This window comes from Tigriopus californicus, chromosome 5 (assembly GCF_007210705.1).
Source record: "Tigriopus californicus strain San Diego chromosome 5, Tcal_SD_v2.1, whole genome shotgun sequence".
In the NCBI taxonomy this organism is placed as follows: Eukaryota; Metazoa; Arthropoda; class Copepoda; order Harpacticoida; family Harpacticidae; genus Tigriopus; species Tigriopus californicus.
The window spans coordinates 4,308,404-4,329,063 of record NC_081444.1 but is presented as its reverse complement, the minus strand read 5'-3'; the positions used below and the strand labels follow the sequence as shown (position 1 = coordinate 4,329,063).

General features: G+C 38.5%; 2 protein-coding genes across 2 annotated transcripts; both read right to left on the bottom strand.

Annotated features, from left to right (window-relative positions):
• Positions 1–1,777: 1,777 nt before the first annotated feature.
• Positions 1,778–3,202, bottom strand: LOC131880799 (uncharacterized). Its single transcript, XM_059227504.1, has 3 exons — positions 2,668–3,202; positions 2,393–2,598; positions 1,778–2,230 (listed from the first exon to the last, which is right to left on the bottom strand). The coding sequence occupies exons 1-3, from the start codon at positions 2,717–2,719 to the stop codon at positions 2,039–2,041; spliced, it is 450 nt and encodes a 149-aa protein (XP_059083487.1). The 5' UTR covers positions 2,720–3,202; the 3' UTR covers positions 1,778–2,038.
• Positions 3,203–11,250: 8,048 nt separating this feature from the next.
• On the bottom strand, positions 11,251–14,090 carry LOC131880497 (uncharacterized). The gene is made up of 4 exons (XM_059227156.1): positions 13,933–14,090; positions 13,756–13,870; positions 13,482–13,687; positions 11,251–11,517 (listed from the first exon to the last, which is right to left on the bottom strand). The coding sequence occupies exons 1-4, from the start codon at positions 13,954–13,956 to the stop codon at positions 11,338–11,340; spliced, it is 525 nt and encodes a 174-aa protein (XP_059083139.1). The 5' UTR covers positions 13,957–14,090; the 3' UTR covers positions 11,251–11,337.
• Positions 14,091–20,660: the final 6,570 nt, after the last annotated feature.

The window sequence follows — 20,660 nt, the reverse complement described above, 5'->3', positions numbered from 1 at the left end:
TTTCATCGTTTTAAGTTAATTAATGAGTCGTTATTATTTTTAAGGGGCCATGGAATATGGACAACGCACGAGAAATACCATTTTAACCTGAAATGTGTCATCGTCGTTGAATATTTGGAATTTTGAAGTTGTAGAGGATGCAAAGTATGCTTTGAATTTGACCAATCTAAGATATTAGCTGTCAAGGTAATGTTGCACAAAAGGAGTAATTAAACCTCCTCTTGGATGTATGTCACAATTTTTAGAGGAAGGCAACACGTTAATTATGTCTACTGGTATGCAATGTTATTCGAGGAATTTTGGGCAAAGGTTCAATGACATTTCATCATGAGGTAATTGTTCGACGACAAACACTTGATTCGGTTTGACAGTAATAATTCTGATCCTGTACAAATGTCGATTCAAGATTATTTAGGTCAGGCTAGAAAGCTCGACAATCCTTGATGAAATGGATGCTGGCTTCCAAGCCCCGTGAAGAGAGGTACATAGAGGCTGAGTTAAAAAAGCATTCGATATTAATTAATATATTAATCTAAGTGATTCTAGCTCAGAAAACTACACCTGTTTAACTAAAAGGACAAGATATGTTTCATCACATGGGAAAATGCCAAAAAACGTTTCAGGGAACAAACGTGTCTACAGTCAAAGAGCCCGTAACAAAGCTCAAGCGATGGAATACTTTTATCATAATTGGTTCAATAGACGAAGTGTCTGACTCATTTCAATGCCCATAAACGAGTGTATTTATAAAGCCTATAGACAAAACGCAATTAGCGGTTAGTCTTTTGGTGCTCTGTTTTTCAATATCCATTCACCCTGACAATCAAACAAATAAGGGTAAATTACGAGCTCCACCGATGAATGCTCACGAAAATGAAATAAGACCGTAATATCTGAGACATAAAATGATACGTAAGAGGTTGCGGGTATAATTATTGAACAATGCGTGACCATGAACGTCGAGAATTCTTGATTTATACACTTTAGCACAAATTTCTAGAAATATGAGCTGGATTCTTGGATGATTAGCTTATCCCTCACCTCTGACAAGTGAGACGACTGCCACAGTTGGTGAAAAGGCTTTTTGAAGGTTGACTGAAAATATCCAAGCAAATCCTGGTAGCTTTAATGTAGATAAGAAACATGCTGAATCAAGATACCCGAAATCACATTACAACTTAAGTAATAGATGTGCCAACGTAGCCTAGAGAGTTCAATTCCTCAAATACTTAATAAATTTGAAACCCCTAGATATTTGCTGGAACTGCACAGTGTTCGAAAGCATTCATGAGCTTTATCCCAACCCACGATTTAGGGTCAATTCTAGTGACCGTAGAGGCTTAAGTGCGTATTGAGAGCACTTTCAAGTCTTCGAGAATCCAGGCTAGTTCGAACAATGAAGTCCACTTCTCTTTGTCTTTCTCGGGCTCCTTCATTGTTTAATTTGCTTCCCTCTAATATCCGTAAGGAATACGTAGGCCTTATTAATCCGGTTGCATCTTTCAAGTCAGGCTTGTACAAATTTTTAGATAGCATACCAGATCAACCATATATTCAAGGACTAGCTCGGTCTGCCAACTCAAATTCGTTGGTAGACCAAATATCATATAAAAATTGAAAGGTAGTAAATAGACGAATTATAACCTTTTATTTTAATAGTGCTGGGGAGAACATTCCCTGTGGCGGTTAGAAAAGCCCGTGAAAAACCAAACAAAGAAATACCAATATGTAAAATACTTCAATTTCATGCGTAATGTAAAGTAAGACAAACGCTTAGAATCAAGTTTGCAACAAGATTTATTTTCACTTCCCCACACATTTGTCACAATATATCAAATTTAATTATCACCACAAGGCTTTTTGTGGAACATGTTTGCTTTTTGCCGAGATTAAGTTGCAGCATAATTACAATTAAATGAGCCCAGTGATATTATAAAAGAACTGGCCAATAAAAAAAGATGACATGGATTTGGCAGAATAGTTCAGTGGTATGGACGAACAACAGTTCAACCAAATCGGTAAGCAATATTGAAGAAAGCTATGAAAATTCAATCGTTTTTCGTTCTTGGTTAACACAAATCCAGCATGTGCCTTTAAATTGGACCTCATTGAAGTTGGCTTGGGCTAAATCCAAGTTTTGGATCTCCGAAAGCCTTAAGTTCTGAACCCGGACCAAAGATCGTCTATATCTCGGCTCCATGAAGCATAATCTGACTTGGGTGAATCCATTCTGAAAACAAAAGAAACGAGTAGATTTTCAATAAATACAATTTCAACACCGATGATAATTTCAATATTTGGTCAAGAATATTCGGACAAACACTTCGTGAAAAGGAGATCGAATCTAAAATTGTATCACAACAGTACTTGATGTTATTTTCAATCTCTTTACCTTGCAATAGTCCAAAACGGTTCGGTATGGATCGGCAATGATGACGTCATTTGGGTTGCTGGGGAAATAATCCGAACAATCAGTGGATTCCTCCATTAGATTGTCTACGACAAACAACGGTGTCATTTCCAAATCTACCAAACTGGATCCGGCCACAAATCTCTTGCAATAGTCCAATTCCGATGGAAAAATCTTTACTCTTCTTCCTTGATAAACGAAAACCAGTGCATCATTTCATTGACCAAAGACAGCTTTTCGTCAAGGAAATTGCTTACCTTTGATTGGCACAGACAAAAGGAATAAGATAAAAGTGGATTCTACTCTCATGGTTAGTTCGCTGGTTGTTTTTTGACTGATGAAACCGACACTTAAGTTTGATTAGAGTTCACGCAAGCAGGAACAACTGGGAAAAATCATTACACGATCGTGACATGTGCATATCAATTTATCTGAACAACAATCTGATTGTGAAAAGTTATTGCTCTCTGACTATGCAGGGTGCATTTGGAACGTGTTGAATCATAGAAGACTCAACTCATCCCCCTGGCTTTCCCGAGAATACTACTAAAATCGCGTAAAGTGTAATATCTAAGTACATAATACAAGGGGATGAGGAGGGATCAAAACTTCCGCCAAGTTTACAACTGATGTTATTTGAAGGTTCAAAAATGAAGACAATCTTATCCTTAACCGACACATGACTGCACTTGGATCAAATCTGCATTCATTTTTGATATTCATCGAACTTTGTGCATTCGATATTTTGAATTTAGCGAGGATTGTAACAAGGTGTGAACCGTAAGCAAAAGTTCGTTTCTTTGGGACTTTGCAGTTCAACTAAACCAGTAATCTATAATTTAGTTTGACCACAGTGCTCATTGGTCCTGATGTTTGACTCAATTCTTCCCCAAAAGATAATAAAAGCAAAGCCCAAGATCAGGGCACCAAACTTGACTTTCTCCGCTTTTACTTGATTGTTCTTCGTCAATAGCGAACAATGAGCCTTGAGAAGAAACAGCTGCAGGATCATGGTCTGGAAAAATAACCACTAGATGGCAATACCCCAAAGGCCAACGAACAAATTCGAATTGGCATTGATAAATAGCGTGTGAGACCACAAAATCTCCGGTTTTATTAAAATGCGATTGCAAAACTAGTTTTGGTTTGTGCTAGGGAACCTATACTACATTTTTAACTCTTGATCTTTCCACGACTGGAAGTGAGTCCACATTGCCCATAGCGTTCACAAAGGAAGCATTCACATTTGAATTCGCCTTGAAAAGGGCAGAAACTCGACATGGCGGAATAGTGGGAGAATTCCGGCAGGATTGGGCCAAAGTCAAGTTTGGCAAAGCGCCGCAATTTTTGTGAACAATTGGCACATATGCCACATGGGAGTCGTGGATCCTTGATAGAGTAGTAGCCATCGACAATGTATTGGCCCACCAGCTCTTCAAAAATGAAGCTAGCGATTGGAACCGAACTCCGATGTGGCCAACTCATATTAAAGATGATGTTCACCCACCCTTTTAGCCGTCCGCTTAGCCGGATTGGCCGAGGATCGGGATCTCCTTCACAAATTCCAATTTGGTTTCCAGAGCAGGCGCTCTACCACAACGGCAGCTACTCTCCTCTATGAAATTGTCAAATCTAACATCAAGAGAAGAGTGTAAGTACTGATGCTTTGTGGATCTCTCCACAAGCATCATCAACCCAACTTTCCTCCACCAACCATCTCAAATCATCAATAGTCAAAAAAGCTAGGGCCAGGATCGAAAACATTTCCAATTGACTTCCCATCAATAATCTTCCCTCTCCAATAGTTCTTCAACTCTTCCGGACCTACATCAACCCAATTTTCCTCTACTGCCTTCACCTATGGCCTTCCAACTCCGCCCAATCCGCCCTCAAATCCGCCGATGCCACCTTCACCAATATCCTCAAACGATATCTGTGCGTTCCCCAATATGCCAAAAATGCATGGAGGTATTTTTCCTGCCAAAAATTGGGCTGGCCAGTTTAGTGTCCCAGTGTTGGGAACCTGACCTTCCGGAGGTGATGTCCGGACACAACTTGTCCTTCTCGGTCAAGGACGTACTAACACCCTACTGTCCTTGGCCCGACATCCCTTCGGAATATTGGCGGTCACGCACCTTTGTCCAGCTCCCGGCCCAATGCCATCAATGACGGGAGCTGACAAAAGATCTGTTCAATCTGACCCACCCAATCTTTTGCAGTAATCAAGATTTTCTTCGCTTGTCTCTACCAAACTGTTCATGTACTGGCTGTGATTCTCCTCTTCACTTTTTTCATGTAGACTGAACTCAAAGTATGGAACCCTCCCAACAGGGGATATTGGCCGTATAGAGAAGGTGCAACGAAGAATCCCCAAGTGGCACAATTCTTATCCGGTACGGAATATCTTCACTCTCTTCAAACATTAAAAGGGAGACGTATTTTCTTAGACATCCCTCTTATGTTGAAGGTGTGCTTTTAACTGTTAACAATATCACTTCTTTGGGATCACCTATCTTTGCGATCACTTTTCTTAGCTCGTGAAGGATCAGATTTGATGAAGACGCGCAAATTAGAAAATGGGCCTTTTATGGAATTAAATGTCAAATCTCGTGCACGTTACCATTCATTTTTATGCGTTCTGCTTGTATATAAAACACTTATGCCTGAAACATTCTTGACCAGTGAGTGCGTTTAAAAAACTTTTTTCCTAGCATGGTTCCAAATTACGACGAAATCGGAATCGTTCCACGAAGTACGGAGGTATTGGAAGATTCAGAGAATGGGGAAGAATCTGAAGATTCGGCCATCCAAGATTGGCACATTTGGAGTGCCACCTAGTAAGTTTTAATGGTTTTGCTACTTGAAATCAATATTCAAGTTACCAATTTTACAGATCCACCTTCGCCTCCATTGTGCTCGATTGTGGACAAGGATTTAGATCCTGACAATATTCTTGAGGAGTCAAATGTTGTCACTCCATCGGATCTAGATGGCGAAGAATCCAAGTATGTGACGCATTTGTCTCTAATGTGTGCCTCCATTCGGATTCCATACGGCATGAAATGATCTCTAGAAAAAACAGTTTGACAAAACTAAGCATAATAGGTGTTCTAATTTCAGCAACCTTATTTAATATGGCAAGCAAAGGTGTTCCCAAGTGTTATGGAAAGTGTTTGAAAAGCGTGGAAAAACCAATGCAAGATGCTTGTATTGTGAGAAGGAATACAAGACAATAAACCAGGCAACGACAACTCTTTGGCAACATCTCGGGAAAAAACACATGGTAGAGTTGGAGAGAATCAAAGGTAAGAAGCTACAAGTTAACAAGACAAAGCCAAAATTCATTTCTAAAAACCACTTTCTTTAGGACAATTTAGGCCAACGTGATCTGCGGTTAAGACCGATCCTCCAAATTGCGACAGAAAAAAGAACCTAGACCAATCTCTATGCTTCATGGTTGGCAAAGATTTGCAACCCTTATCTATCTATCGTCGAAGATGAGGGATTTAAGCAGTTTTGCCACACTCTCAATCCTCTCTATACCCTACCCTCAAGACGAACTTTATCCGACATTTGCATTTCCAACATGTTTGACAAAGTTCATGAAAATGTCAAGATTCGGCTCTAACAAGCTAGTTGGGTGTCGATCACTACAGATTTATGAACTTCGATCAATTGCACTGGATTTATCGAAGTGACAGTTCATTTCTGTGATGAAGCGACACTTTCGCTACAATCGATAATCCTTGATTGCATTAGAGTTCGGGGTCGCCATACCGCGGAGACTATTTCAATAGAGCTTCAGACCGTCTTTGAGAGGAACAATCTCGGGAACAAGATTCTCGTCGGGGTCACTGACAACGGTGCTAACGTGGTGAAGGCGATCAGAGATATTGGCATTACCCACGTTGCATGCTATGCTCACTCTTTGAACCTGGTTGCCAATTATGCATTTAAGGAGGTATCGTCCCTCTGCGCAATCAAAGACGTTGCAAACCAAGAAGAGTACCCATGCGATGGAGCTATTTGAGGGGATCCAACAAGACCAAGGCCGAACTAAGCCCAAGAAATTAATCCAAGATGTAGCAACGAGATGGAATTCTACCTTCGAGATGATGGAAAGGCTTCTTGAGCTTAGGGGTTCAGTCTCCGTTTTGCTTACGGAGCCTGGAATGCGCAAGAAGGTGGGAATCTTTGATTCGAACACGTGGCAAGGCATTTAGGATGCGGTCCATGTCCTTCGCCCACTCTTTGAAGCCACCGTAGAGCTCTCTAGTGAGAAGAGGACAACAGGATCAAAAAATATTCCCATCACGAAGATGCTCCTCATCAATTATGATGCCTTGATCCGAAGTTCATTACCTGGTACCGTAAGATACGACCTTGCCAAGGCCATCAGTGACAATTTGGTTCATCCATTCGGATCTGTTGAGGATAACGTTAAATTGGCCGTTGCTACTATTTTGGATCCTCGATTCACAACGAAGGGTTTCAGAGATGAAACTAAAGTGCAACTTACCTCTCATCAAGTTCAATCCGAACTGTCCGATATGCCCAGCTAAGTGCCACTTCGCGAAAAGTCTTCTGTACCACTGGCTCCAACATCACTATGGGATGCATTTGATTCGGAGATTGCCGAACAAGCACCACCTTCTCCAGACATTCAAGAATTCTTGAATTCCCCGTGCCAGCCAAGATGGACCAATCCACTTGATTGGTGGAAAGAAACGGGAGAGGAAAGTATCGTTGGCTCTTTGAGCTTGCCAAGAAATATTTGGCTATCCCAGCTACATCAGTGCCCTCGGAAAAGGTTTTCTCCTCGGCTGGCCAAATCATCTCGAAGAAAAGGAACCGTTTGGGGGATGCAAATGCCCGAAAACTGATTTGTCTCCTCGGCAACATTGCCAACATTTGAACATCGATTACAATCAAAGCTCTTTTTAGCACATTGTTGAATGGCACTTCTATTGAAGTGCCATTCAACAATATGTTAAGCTAATAAATTAAAGATGTGATCCTTATCTCGAACGAGCGAATAAAGGGGAATATTTGAACCAACAAATTTGTCACTGAAACTTGGTCTGATTTTTAGATTGCAAACTCTTGGAAATCTCTCAATTCGGCTCACCTTGATAAAATGTGAATATTGATCCATTCCCGCCTTTCCACTGGATTTTTATTGTGCGCCTTCAAGAATCTTGTCTGTCTGTTTGGAAAATAGTATGTGGGAATAAAGGCCACTAAAGAGGTCATCCCTTGGAGCAATATATTGGAGTAGGAGGATGAAAACACTCACAAACCTAATTATTGAAATAAGCATAATAGTGGTGCTGGGACTAACCATGTATCCATGGTCTTACAGATCTAAATTCAAGTTTCCGACCGAACAAACCATGGTCTAAAATTCGATAACAAACAGAAACAAATGTACCTAAAGGTGAATGCTTTCTAAAACAATCGAAAGCAAGGCCGTTTGCACTCTTGGCATATTTCCTTACTCATGATATTAAAATACTAATTCAGCCATTGTACATAACTCAAATGCAAATATATAGAAGTGATTTCAAGCAAGAATATTTCAATCACAAACTTATTTTGGGCAAGACATTGCAAGTTACATGGAATACAAAATTATTGATTTTTATTAGAAAATTTCCCATCGCTCCGACCAACTAGAGCTATAGTATTTTTAAATAGGGCTAGTCAAGTAAACGCGTTCATGGACAACTGACGTTATTCCATGGAGTAAAATCAAAGACAACATGCCCAGACAAACCACACTTTGCATGCATTGAGTTTTGACATTTTTTCCATTTTACATTCTTGTCCAAGCAAATAGCATTGTAGTATGGAGCCAATTTGATAGTGCGTTCACCGAATANCAGATCTAGGTTCAAGTTTCCGACCGAACAAACCATGGTCTAAAACTCGATAACAAACAGAAACAAATGTACCTAAAAGTGAATGCTTTCTAAAACAATCGAAAGCAAGGGTTTGTAATACAACTCGCTCAAAATCACTTGATTATTAAAAATTCAATGGGCGAATGGTGCGAGTTGACTGTGATGTTTGTCTTAGTTCTTTCTCCCCAAAATCAGGGTGCCGAACCACATTTTTCCTTGAATTTCCTTTACTTGACATCCCCTATGTTGAATAAGTCAGTCAGTCATTTTTACCTACTTTACGACAAATTGTTCAAAAGAACAGAGCATCACTTGAAACTTTGCTACAGATCCAAAGAAAGCTCATCCAAAAGTCAATACCTTCTATAGGAAAATAAAGACTTCTACGAGACCGCAGTCCTCGAACTTGAGAGGAGGGAAAACAGGCACGTTACCAAGTGACATTTTGTTGCAATAATGTCCTACCTTGGGTTTTGTGATCATTCCTTTAAATTCCACGCTTTGGTCACCCCAAAATTCGTCCGTGTTCATAAATAGAGCTATTATTTAGTGCAAAGTTGGTATTGCTAATGACCTTGAAAAAATCTCTCCCTTTTTAAAAAACATCTTATTGAAAAAGTTAAAAAAAAGATCTAAATGAATAGTGCCTTTGCACACCGTCACAAGTGGAAATTGTGATAATCATGCGAGCATACCTACCCTTAATAAATCTATTTTTTTTTAATTTTTTTGCACGTACCTCTTTCCGGTGAATTTGATTTTAATTTGGGATTTGGAGCAATTTGGTTTGCAGTAGTTTGATTTGGTTCATTTGAAAATTTGGGAATTTGATTTGTTCCCATCAGTAGGGAGAACTAAGACAAACATCACAGTCAGTTCGCACCATCCGCTCATTGAATTTTCATTAATCGAATGATTTTGAGTGAGGCGCAACCCAACAAAATGAACATTTTTGGTGTAATTCGGTTAACGCACTATCAAATTGGCTCAATATCAAAATGCTATTCGCCTCTACTCAAAGACAACCCATCCATTTCCCACCAATGCCTGATGTTTGTTTTGTCAGATTGGTGGATTAAAACAAAATCATCAATTTTCTATCCCAGGTATTCAAATATGTAAAACAAGGGAGGGCTTTGTTTTTCAATAGGGCTTGTCAAGTGAACGCGTTCATGAACAACTGACGTTATTCCATGGAGTAAAATCAAAGGCAACATGCCCAGCCAAACCGCACTGTGCATGTATTGCATTTTGACGTTTATTTCATTTTACCTGCTTGTCTAATTTAAACATCTACTTGATGGGAAGTTGACACAAAAGGCAGGCATAGTTTTAGGTGCACAGAGTAAAACTCAGGATGGGACAAGACCAACATGTATATTTCAACTGTAAAAATAACCTGAGAAACAAATTCGCAAAAAAATAGTTTTAGAAATGTCACCAAAGTCCTGCTCACTAAATTTCAATTTGAATTGTGGAAAGAAAAAAGAAACAAATCAAATAAAAAAAACTATGAACTTATCGAAAAAATGCCAAGCCTTTGACTTAAGATTGCTATTTCAATGTTGGTAAGAATTCCTTTTTAATTGTAACCAAGGAAATTCAGGTTGATACTAGCTGAAAGTCTAATAATATCTCATTGTTTCAATGCAATTTCCTGCAATCTGTGATTTTTGGCAAGTTTCCCTCAAGGTGTCAAGAATGATCTGTACATTCTGTACAAAAGGAGTGTTTGGAGGGTAGAACCACAATGATTTGCAAACACCAAAGTGAAAAGATCAGTGAAAGGATTTCAAAGTGAGAACACTCAAAATAGAATCCTTTAACAATGAAACTGATTGTGACTTAAAATTAAGAAGAAAAAAACAACAGTTTTTGATGTTTGATATCCTCATTGTCATCATCTGCTTGTGATGAATTCCCATTTGTAATGATATGACAAAAGATTGCAATAATGTACATGTAGTTCTTGATTACACCATTGGCAATCATGTTCTTACAATTCTGTTTTAAGTCAAGGCAAGTTTACTAGGATCTCAATCTACATGTGCAAATGGTAATCACAACTGTTCAATGATAACAAAAGTATCTCTGTTTTACACAATTGTCACGGAAAAAATGAAACACAGCCATGTGTAATACTGCCAGGAGGAGTAAATCATCCAAATAATTGTCCATTTTCATAACAAATAAAAAAACGATATTCCGTTAGGCGTTACATTTCCTTGTCATTCTACATGTTACTCAAACTTGTAGCATAGAATGATCAAAGCAAGTTAGACGTATGCAATTCCTAACTGTACATAAGTATGGTCACACTATTGAGGAAGCAAGTCCACTTATTCTACGGTCAGACCTAGCTTGGCGGGAAAGGTTTGGTGATCTAAAAAATGGCGCTTCCTTGCTAATTCGTCTCCAGAGAGCTGAACGAGGAGAAGGAAAATGATTGAAATTTCAAGTTTGCCGTAGGATTTTGGGCTTTGTTGTCGTATCTTTTAGAGGAAATCGTACACAAAACCATCTCAGGCAACGTGCAATGCGCGTTAACTAGGTCTTCAAAAATCGAAAGAGCTGTGTAAAACAAATTTTATTTAGATTTAAGTTAATCACAAGGCTTCGAGGAGAAGGCTAGAAACGGGCCTAACAGGCGACGAAAATGTCGTATTAGAATGGCAACGGCAACGGTGATGATTATAAAATTGATCACCAGAATATTATAAATTACGGAAATGCTGACAAGTCTACCACACTTCACTCACCATTTGTTCAATTTCCAATACTTCTAACATAATTACCTTGTTAACAACGTCATATGCAAGTGTTTCATTTTTGAATTTGGTCAATGGAAGGAATTCTTTACCCAATCGTCAATGTCAAACGAGAGATTTGACCACGGAACGAAACGTAAGTGCTATTAAATGATCCTCAACGCACACCCAGAATCACGGCCTTTCAATGGCATTTATTTTAGCGTTTGAAGTACAATTTGCATCGTTTGTTATCTAATTGGTATATAAGTATAATCTACACTAGAATTGTCTTGTCAGGGCATGACCAGCATTTCCCTTGAAACTTGATCGAAGTCAAGTTTACTTTTGCGAAATCCAAGTCGTCCATCTCAGACAGTCTCAAATCCTGATCCAGGACCAAGTTGCGCATGTACTTCTGCTTCATGACGCAAATCCTGACTTGGGCCATCCCATCCTGAAAAGGAGAACCATAATATGAACAAGAAGAACACTAGAGTTGATAACAGTGATCATTGTTATGTTTTCTCACAAAGCACAAATTCGCTCTCAAAAATTGAAGCAAAGTCAAGCCAGAGCAAAGTAAACTTTGGAAGTATAATTCATCGTACCAGGAGGGTTCGTCCAAGTCCTGACAACTGATAACTGCGCCAAAAAAAAACAACAGATGTTCGTGGACAGGGACATGTATCATTTTAACCACAAATTTTAACAAGGATGATATTTACATTTCTAACAAATTTGAACATCAATGGGTGTGAGACATGTTTGCCTGATATTTCAGTCTTGTATCACTGAAAGCAAGTTCTTATTATAAACAGATCAATCATGACAAAGCAGAACATATTCACGAATCAATCCTGTTCTTGACCAATTGTTTTGCTTTAAAGGTCTGCTTTTCCCATTTATCAACATAAAAATTGGACGCGTCGTTTTACTTTCATGGAAAGTTGAGGAGCGAAAAGCTTTCTTGGCAACCTTATCATTGAAAAGAAACCAAAGACGGGTTAAAACGAGCCGGTTCTGTTTTCTTTCCTGCAAGTTAATGAAATTATCATGTAGGTCTACCGTCAATAACATCTCCCCACATGTGCACACCAAAAAGAGTCTTTGAATTGCCATCCATGGGTTGTAAGTGCTGGTCTGCCTGGTTTTGCTTGCAGTGCAGTCTTTTGGCCATCCTTGTTTTGTGCTCTTATCACCAAGCCTTGAGTTCTTTTAGAAAATTTGACTTCATCAACATACCAGAAAAAAGCTTTCTGGAAACTTAGCGAGTCCAGGATCTAGGCTTCGCAAAGACTTAAAAGAGGCTTCTATTTCTTGTTCTACACATGTGCACGGTTCTTGTCAAGTAGCGCCTTTAAAAAGAGGAAGACCACGAAGACCATGTGGCCACCTCGGGAAACCCTACAATGGGATTCTTTTGGCCCTAGAATGAGTTAAAGTGCCGGTGAAAATTCCGAGATAATATCTATTTATTCAACGGCAGTTGCTTTCTTTGCATGAAGTTTATAAAAAAAGCCTGAAGAAAGTTCATATGGTCAAGGCAACGTTCATTTTTTCCTGCCAACGAATTTGAAAAATAGAGCTTCTCTTCAAGCAAGAAGGCATTAAAAAGCTTAGTCATAAAAGGCAACCAAGTAAAGTGTTGACCATGTCTGCTTTTTGAAGCCCAAATTTGAATTAACCTCACGCTAAAAGAGTACACGCAGATTTCGTTTGTGATAACAAGTCTTTAAGATATGACATTGGCTTCAAACAATGAAAAGCCAACAGATGTTTCATGCGTCGAAATTTGCTTTTTCTTCATTAAACTCATTCTTCATGGAAACTTACTTTCAAAACGCTCATGAACTAATAGCCATAAAATAAAGTTTCTGATAATTGCGGTTGGTTTCCCTTAAGTCGTAAGGAGTCAAGATTTTACCCATGGAAACCAGTTTTCAAACAAGAAATTCTTTGACATTCTATTGTCTTTGGGCTCCTTGTTATCCCATTTTAAGGAAAATCGGTGGTAATTTGAATGCCATTGGTTTAAAAAAAATAGATTTGTTTTGCAATCGCAATTTATAAGGGTTTATCTTTGCATTAGAGGTTTTTTTTTGTTGTTGTTGCTCGAATGATGTTTCCGGTTTTTTTGATGTTTTAGTCACATATTGGCCCTTGAAACAAATATTTTTCCAACCCTTGCATGCCACAAATCACCCCCCACAGGTCCTATTTCAGACAGGGATTGGGGACCTTGATTTGACTGGTTCCCATGAATGTCTCCCAGGTCTCGTTTTCTGTTAACTCGAATCAAAATCAATAAAAAATATATATTCTGTGCGTATTCTGTGATGGGATATGTAGAATCGTAACAGACACTTTAGCACTTCAATCAACTACTTGGGATGTGAAAGTGTATCGGCCTGAACTTACCTTGCAGGCATCGAGAACTATTTCATGGGCATCTCCAATATCGATGTCATTCGGATCACCTGGCAGATAATCCGAACAATTCATGTCCCCTTCAACAAAGTCGTTCACGATGAAAAATGGAGCTTTGTCCCAATGCTTCATGCTGCATCCAACCCGAAAGGGCTTGCAACGGTCCAAACCTCGTCCATAAGTTTTAGTCTTTTGCCCTAAAAGTGCAGAAAAACACAGCTTTTAGACCTTCTACAAAAGATCTCAGATTGTCTCTTTATCTTACCTTGTGCCAAAACCAGCAAAAGGCACAGAACCAAAGCCGATGTTAACTTCATAGCTGGCTGGCTATGACTGACTGCAATGAACTTTGATTCAGGTTGTAAACGTTTCACAACTGACTAGTGGGGTAAAAAAATCTCCAATGGATGACAATGATGCGCTAGGATGATATGGAATTTACCTCAACAGGGACGGATGATGTCATTGTCGTTCAAGGTTCCTGTTAGTTTGCCTCTGAATGCACAGTAAATGGGCAATACCATCCTTCCTTCCATCCATGGGTGTGAACTCGTTTTCAAAGCACAAGTATGTAGAGCAACCAACAGAAATAACGAGTCATAGTTGTAGAAGGATGTGGTTGCCTGCTTTTCGAGTTTGATCCCGAATGTATGTACAGCATCCAGGGAGAAAGAGAGGAGAGAGCGGGTATCAACGAGGTGATTAGGGAGATTACATCAAATGATTTGAATGGCTTAGACCAAGTGTAATAAAGAGTACCCAACCCGAAACATAGTTACGGTAGGGGGATTTTTACCAAGTAACTGGATGTCATGAACTGATTTCTATCGAGCCAAAGGTCGATGAAAGTTCAAGGCTATTGGTTGAGCACTACCTTTGTAACTATTGTTCCAAATTACAAGTAACTGGTTCAATTTCAAAACTGTATTTTGAGACTTGAACACTAATAAATAGGGTTTTAGCAATTCCTCCTTCAATTCGTGGACAATCTTCGAAGAAAATTAATCTAGTTATGTCGCAAGAGTTTTTATAATTGATGGAACATAAGTTGTCTGGTTTGAGCAACCGCTCAGTTCGGAAATACCACAATTAAAAGCAAATTAGATTCTACACATCATTGTTGCTTAATCAAAATATATTGCGAGTGTCAAATTTACGATATCAAAAAGAAAACGTGAAAAGGGCAACTGTTGACAAGAGGACTTTTTTGACAGCAACTCAGATTAGTCCACCTAAACAAGTACCCATATTTCACTTTCTTTAATACTTTTTAAAACTTAGCATTAGCAAACACAGATACCCGAAATTTGCTGATCGTATAATTGTGATGTCATACCTAGTTATCCATTTCATGTTTAATTTTCAAATTTGTCACTTTACCTAATAAAAAAAGCATCTGCTTTATAAATTCGTTGCTACTGAATAAAAATAAAATCTCGTCATACTTTAACATAAAGGTTGCTTGAAACTGGGGTTGATAAAGAGGAAACTAAAAGGGATTTTACTAACGATTGTGAGCTTTTGCTTCAAATATTTTTATCTTCAATTCTTTGGCTGTTGGAAATACCTATTATATTTCTTGGAATTGCTTTTAAAATGTAACCAGAGCATTTTGTGGCCAAAATGGAAACAACTTCAAAAGCGCGCTTGTAATATGTCAGCGACTGATCGCTACATTTTGATAAAATTTGTATTTGATTTTTTTAAATTTTGAATCTGAAAATTTGAAGCCTTATTCATGATAGGAAGGAAATTGTTATGGTCGAGGGATCCCTTAGTGACATACTCGCACATGATGTCGAGTCAGGTGTTCTCCAGGGCTCCATCTTAGGCCCCCTCCTTTTTACATTATTCGTTGCTATCAGTCTCTCTTCTTATGCTAACGACACCAAGTTAGTTTCTGGTAGGAACGGTCAAGATTCCACTAGCTTGACAAAGGGCTTAGATAGAATCTACTCTTGGGTTACTGAGAGTAATATGGCTCTGAACGGAATGAAAGTCCGCTCAATGACCCGTCGGGTCAACTCCTATGAACACTCCACTTCTAGATAATGGAGGTAAAGATATTGAGCAGGTCTCATCCATGCAAGGTGTAGTCCTCCAAAATAATGGAAAGCTGAAAGTTGGCAAAGCTTTTCAAACATGTGGTTGGATATATCGCACATTTAAGTCCAGAGATAGTGTCACGATGCTAATTCTGTACAAGTCAATTGTTCAGCCACCTCTTTGAATATATTTCACCCATTTGGGCTCCAATGAGTTCAGCAGGTTTGCAAAAGGTCGAACAAGTCCAAATATGAACCTTTCTACGCTCCCGTTGGCTTGCGTGGGTATCGTGTTGGTAGAGCATCCAATTGGCGAATTCTGGTTCGATCCCAGGCTAGCGAAGTCCAAGCTTTTCTGTGGTATTTGATTACAATATAAGTTGCTGCTTTAACAGCTTAAATGGGCGAACCTGTGATCATTCCCAAAGGTGAGGTAGTAATTAATATTGGCTGTGACAATATCTGACTTCGTAACAAACAAAACAAAAAAGCTCCTTTTGGCTTGCCAGCACTTCAGACCAAGTGAACCGACGGTAATTTGGTTCAGAGATGTAAATCTGGCAAAGTGTAGGGGCTCCGCATTTGTAACTCGGTAGACATCTTATTTTGAGTAGTTACGCAACCCCTTCACAATTCATCAGTGCAAAACTCTTTCATCTAGTATAAAAGGCGCCATTCGACACTTAATATTTTGTTGATATTGCTTTACTCGGCCAAGACATAATTTCATTTCATACCGTGCATGAGAGAGGTCCCTAGTTCAATGCTCCTGCCATTTAAGGCGCTAACCACGCCCTAAAGCGAAGAACCAATCTGATAATGACATGGCATTGCTGATCAGAATTTTGACATTACGATGTGATGGCTGGCTTCGCTGGTAGGCCGAGGCTCAAACCTCTTACCCTTACATCCCAAAACCTTAGTTATATCTTAGTGCGAGGTCATCGTCGTTATAATTTTGATACTAAACCTTTCACCGCTAGATGCCGGCCTGATTATGGCCAATATTGGTAATAACATTTTTTATTTTGCCTCCGCGTTGATATTTTAATCTTTAAGCCATATTGATTATTTCATTTTGAGTCAACTGAAGCCTGGCTATATGATGGAGTTTGTTTTGGAGTCTCATACTTAGGAAGGGGCCCAAAATGCAAAGCGAGAAGGTTTTTAATGACAAAAATGCGAAAAAAATCAGTCAAAAACCCCCCAAAATTTAAAATAAGTGTGCAAATGAGATGAGCAAACAAAAAAACATATTGCAATTTGTTGCACAAATTAGTACCAATTTGTAAAGTGAATAATTAAAGCGCCAAATTGAGTCATAATTTTGGACAAAATTGATGAATTCGCATTGAATGTGGTTCACAGATGTTGGTCACCTTAACATACTTTTCTATTTGTTTAACATTAAATTTGCACCATCAATTCAATCCAAAAATGTGGTGTTTTTTATCTTTTACAAAAATGGAATTTGTGTAGAGAAAAAGTGAAGTTTGTTTGTCACGCCTCTTTTGGACTGCTTAAACACTTGAACATCTCCTAGTTTGTCTCTTTCAATCTGACACTATTGTTTTCCTTAATTTTCAACTTGGCAGATGGAAGGCTAGCATGTGAGGTTGAGGGATCTACAAACCCAAATCATTTTAACTTCCTTCTACTTTAAAGGATTTAAAAGGAATAATTTTACTTTACCAGCACTTAATTATGTGCCCTTGTTTCTTAATTATGGCGTGACCCTCAACTGGGTGCTAGCTGGTAATGCATGCCTTACAAATAGCTACAAACTGTGACAATCCCATATGTGTTTTCCGCTAAACGCCTTGACAAGGGAGATTGAGAGAATTTGTATTTATTTTGGTGGCAGTTTTTTCTTAAAAATTTTTCGACCAATTTTTATCATCATCATCATCATCATCATCATCATCATCATCATCAGAAGTTAAAGGCATCGAGCCGAGCCATGAAAGTGTATGGGCTAAGTGGAGGCAGTACCAAATATTAAATTCAAAATACTTACACGACTTAAAACATTAAAGATAGTGGTGTGCCTTTTCCACAAGGTCAAAAACTTTCAGATAATGGTAAACCAGAAACCCAGCTTCATTTCGAATCAATGAGAGATCTTCCCATTGAATGGGAAACAATCCAACTAGTTTTCAAACTTAAATTTCAACAACACAATGGATTATTTTCAGCGGGAATAAAAAGGAGCATAGGGCATACTTAAAAAATCAAGTCAATCTTTTTCATACCGTTGAAAATAAAAATGGAAGAAAATCTTCACAAAAATTGCATTTATACGAAGTGGAACATGAACATAGAACATTGAATAAAAATGAATCTAATTATATTATACCAATTAGCTATGGCTATTTTCCATAGGGCTGATTTTGATAGATCTTGAATATAGGGTTTCCATTATCGTCCAGATATTCCGATTTTTGGTCAGGCGTACTTTCACCAGCGCCTTCACTATCTTGCAAGGGAGTTTGTCCGTCGATCTCCTGGAGGACATCTTCCTTCGATTGAGGTTGAACTACTTCTACTTCCACATGACCGGTCCAAGGATTCAAAATTGTGAAGGGCTTTGACGTGACCGAGTTCAAGAAGACCACAGTGACGATTAAGACCAGAACACTCGTCTGCAAAAATAACACACAAAAAGTCTTTAATATAATGGATAACACCGTTTTGTGCACTTGTTCTGCGGTATTTGGATGATTTTAGCGCGCGATTTGAACTTTCGCGTACGTTTTCTGCCAAGATGTGAATGACCGTTACAAGGCAACGTGCATGGACGGATTAGAAACGAACTGTCTTACCTTCAGCATGATGAGGATGACCTATCTCTTTGAATTCTGAACCACGTTTGGTAGAGAAATCTGAGATGGAAAGATAGTTCAAAACTAAGGGTTACCATTCAACTTGCCGTCAAAAAGTGAGGAGGTTCAGGTAGAACAAAATCCAGAAGGGATGAAGATATTGCCACAGACCCTGCGGTTCAAGGAGCAAAACAAAACTGGATGATTAATTGAGATAGTCGTGACGTGAAGACAAGTTCAACAGTTCTTTGGCATTTTAGTCACCTTTAAGGAATGACCGGAATGAAAATCATCTCCTGTTCAAACCTGTTTTGGCCATGGAATAACAGTTTTTAGGCCCTTTCCCAGGACGCTTGTGCATAAGCAAGTTAGTCATTTGACCAACTAAATTGAACAGTTAAAGCAGATCGACACAAGGTTTGTGTGTTCGGTGGCATATAACTTTCTCTTCAGTGTTTTCTATATTATTGCATATTATATAGGCCACTCAAAAACTCAGTGTGTAAGATGGAACATAAGCTGAAGGGAGAAAAAAAATCACAATTGTATAAAAAAACTCGTCACTGTTAGGCGGTTTGGTCACAAATGAGAAGGAAAAACGATGTAGGGTGCTTGTTGGCATCGAATTGACCCATTTACTTATTGCAAAACTAATGCTGGCAGGAGGTTTTCGATTTTTTTTTCTTGCGTCCCGGATTGCGTCAGAAGGTCGACAAACCATAATCAAATCCGGTTGTAGATTCGAGTTGACGTAAGTTTAAAAAAAGGTTTCGCAGACAATCAAACCGTGGCGAAGTATTTTGAATAGCAGTATGTGATTGGTTACAATTTTATTGCACATTACGAAAGCGAAAACAACAACCAAGTATATCTCATTTGACAAGGGAAGCATTACAGGCGAAGAAAGTACAAAAGGTACGTTGCCCCCAGAAATGAGTTCTTAATAAAAGATTCCAGTCCGAATTGGTTTTCAAAAATCAAGGAAAAGAATCGGCCTAACACTAACAACGCCTAAAATATCAATCTATGAAAAAAACGGTTCCGGTTCCCTACTTTCGTGTTGAAAACAAAGACGATTCACTGTGGTGAAGTTATTGGAGATTAATTGCTTTTAGAGTTATAGCTATAGGACTCTATGCTCAAGATAACTAGAGTTTCAACGAATCGATTAGATGCAGGGTATGTGCGTGATCGAGCTTATTGATGTCCACTAGACTTGCACTACAGTATGTTTCAAGATGTCTCCCACAACAAATTCATTGCTAAATTGTGAGCATCCAGTAAAGTTGAACTGAATATCAAATGCTACACCAAGGTTGAGAGGGCAATTAGCTTTCATTTGCGCCCTTTTTCAATTGTTTTGCGTGATTTTAAGCGGAGGTAGAGCGAAAAATGTCGGAGCTCCGAAAAGAGATCCTCGCAGATCGTTGCCGACAGAACTCCCACGGAGATCTCTCGAGTTTTTGGAACAACAAAAGGCATGGGCAGCAAAAATTCAAGAGCATGTCAAAAAGGGGGGACAAACTTTCCTTGCAGGTACTCTACTCTACTTAATGATTATAGAGGGCCATATGTCTTACTTAATGCGCCACGCAGCCAAATACAAAAAGGTTAAAGCATGCTAGGCTGCTAAAATAAGCTCTTAATATTCTCTGCTTTGAACAAAAGCAGCTTGCTCCATGGTACTGAATTTGTCATTTTTGCTGAAGTCGTGCATCTACTGATTTGTGCTTGCAAGTAAGCATACCGCAGGAATGGAAATAAATTCCTATTTACTAGATAATTTGGCTATGTACTGAAAAAAGTGAGTGTTTAGAGTGCTTTGTTTTTAAAAGCTGAAGAGACGTAATTTTGAATGTTTGTGTTGTCCAAAAAGCAAGATAATCACGCCATTTAGAAAAAAGTCATTTGAAACGAAGAAAAGGCAAATATCAAGAAAAAGTAGTTTTTTTTTCTTTTCTATGTTTAAAAAAAGAGTAAATTCAATGGGATTTTGGAGTCAAAATGGTGAAAAATGCAAAAACATCCAAATAGATAAAATATTGCAAATAATGAAAACGCATTGAAAAAAAATTAAAGATAATAAATTTGCATTTTTTGAACAGCTCTGGTGATAATATTATATAATAAGCAATACTACCCATGATGGGTAACAACGGGGGCTCTTCAGCTTGGAAAATTTAGCATTTTCGAAGGGGGACTAGTTTTGCTTTTGCCCAATACTTTAGCTTATATACTTATGTCAGGTGAAATTTTCCGTTTTTCAAATCTTATGAACTCATTTTCATTTTTTTTTTTTTTTT

Excerpts from the sequence above, each read along its gene's own strand:
- LOC131880799 (XM_059227504.1), bottom strand. The coding sequence starts at position 2,719 with ATGAGAGTAGAATCCACTTTTATCTTATTCCTTTTGTCTGTGCCAATC. Across the intron at positions 2,599-2,667 it reads TTTGTCTGTGCCAATCAAAG|GAAGAAGAGTAAAGATTTTT; the intron begins GTAAGCAATTTC and ends TCGTTTATCAAG. Across the intron at positions 2,231-2,392 it reads CCGTTTTGGACTATTGCAAG|AATGGATTCACCCAAGTCAG; the intron begins GTAAAGAGATTG and ends TTTTGTTTTCAG.
- LOC131880497 (XM_059227156.1), bottom strand. The coding sequence starts at position 13,956 with ATGACATCATCCGTCCCTGTTGAG. Across the intron at positions 13,871-13,932 it reads CATCATCCGTCCCTGTTGAG|TCAGTTGTGAAACGTTTACA; the intron begins GTAAATTCCATA and ends TTACCCCACTAG. Across the intron at positions 11,518-13,481 it reads TAGTTCTCGATGCCTGCAAG|GATGGGATGGCCCAAGTCAG; the intron begins GTAAGTTCAGGC and ends TCTCCTTTTCAG.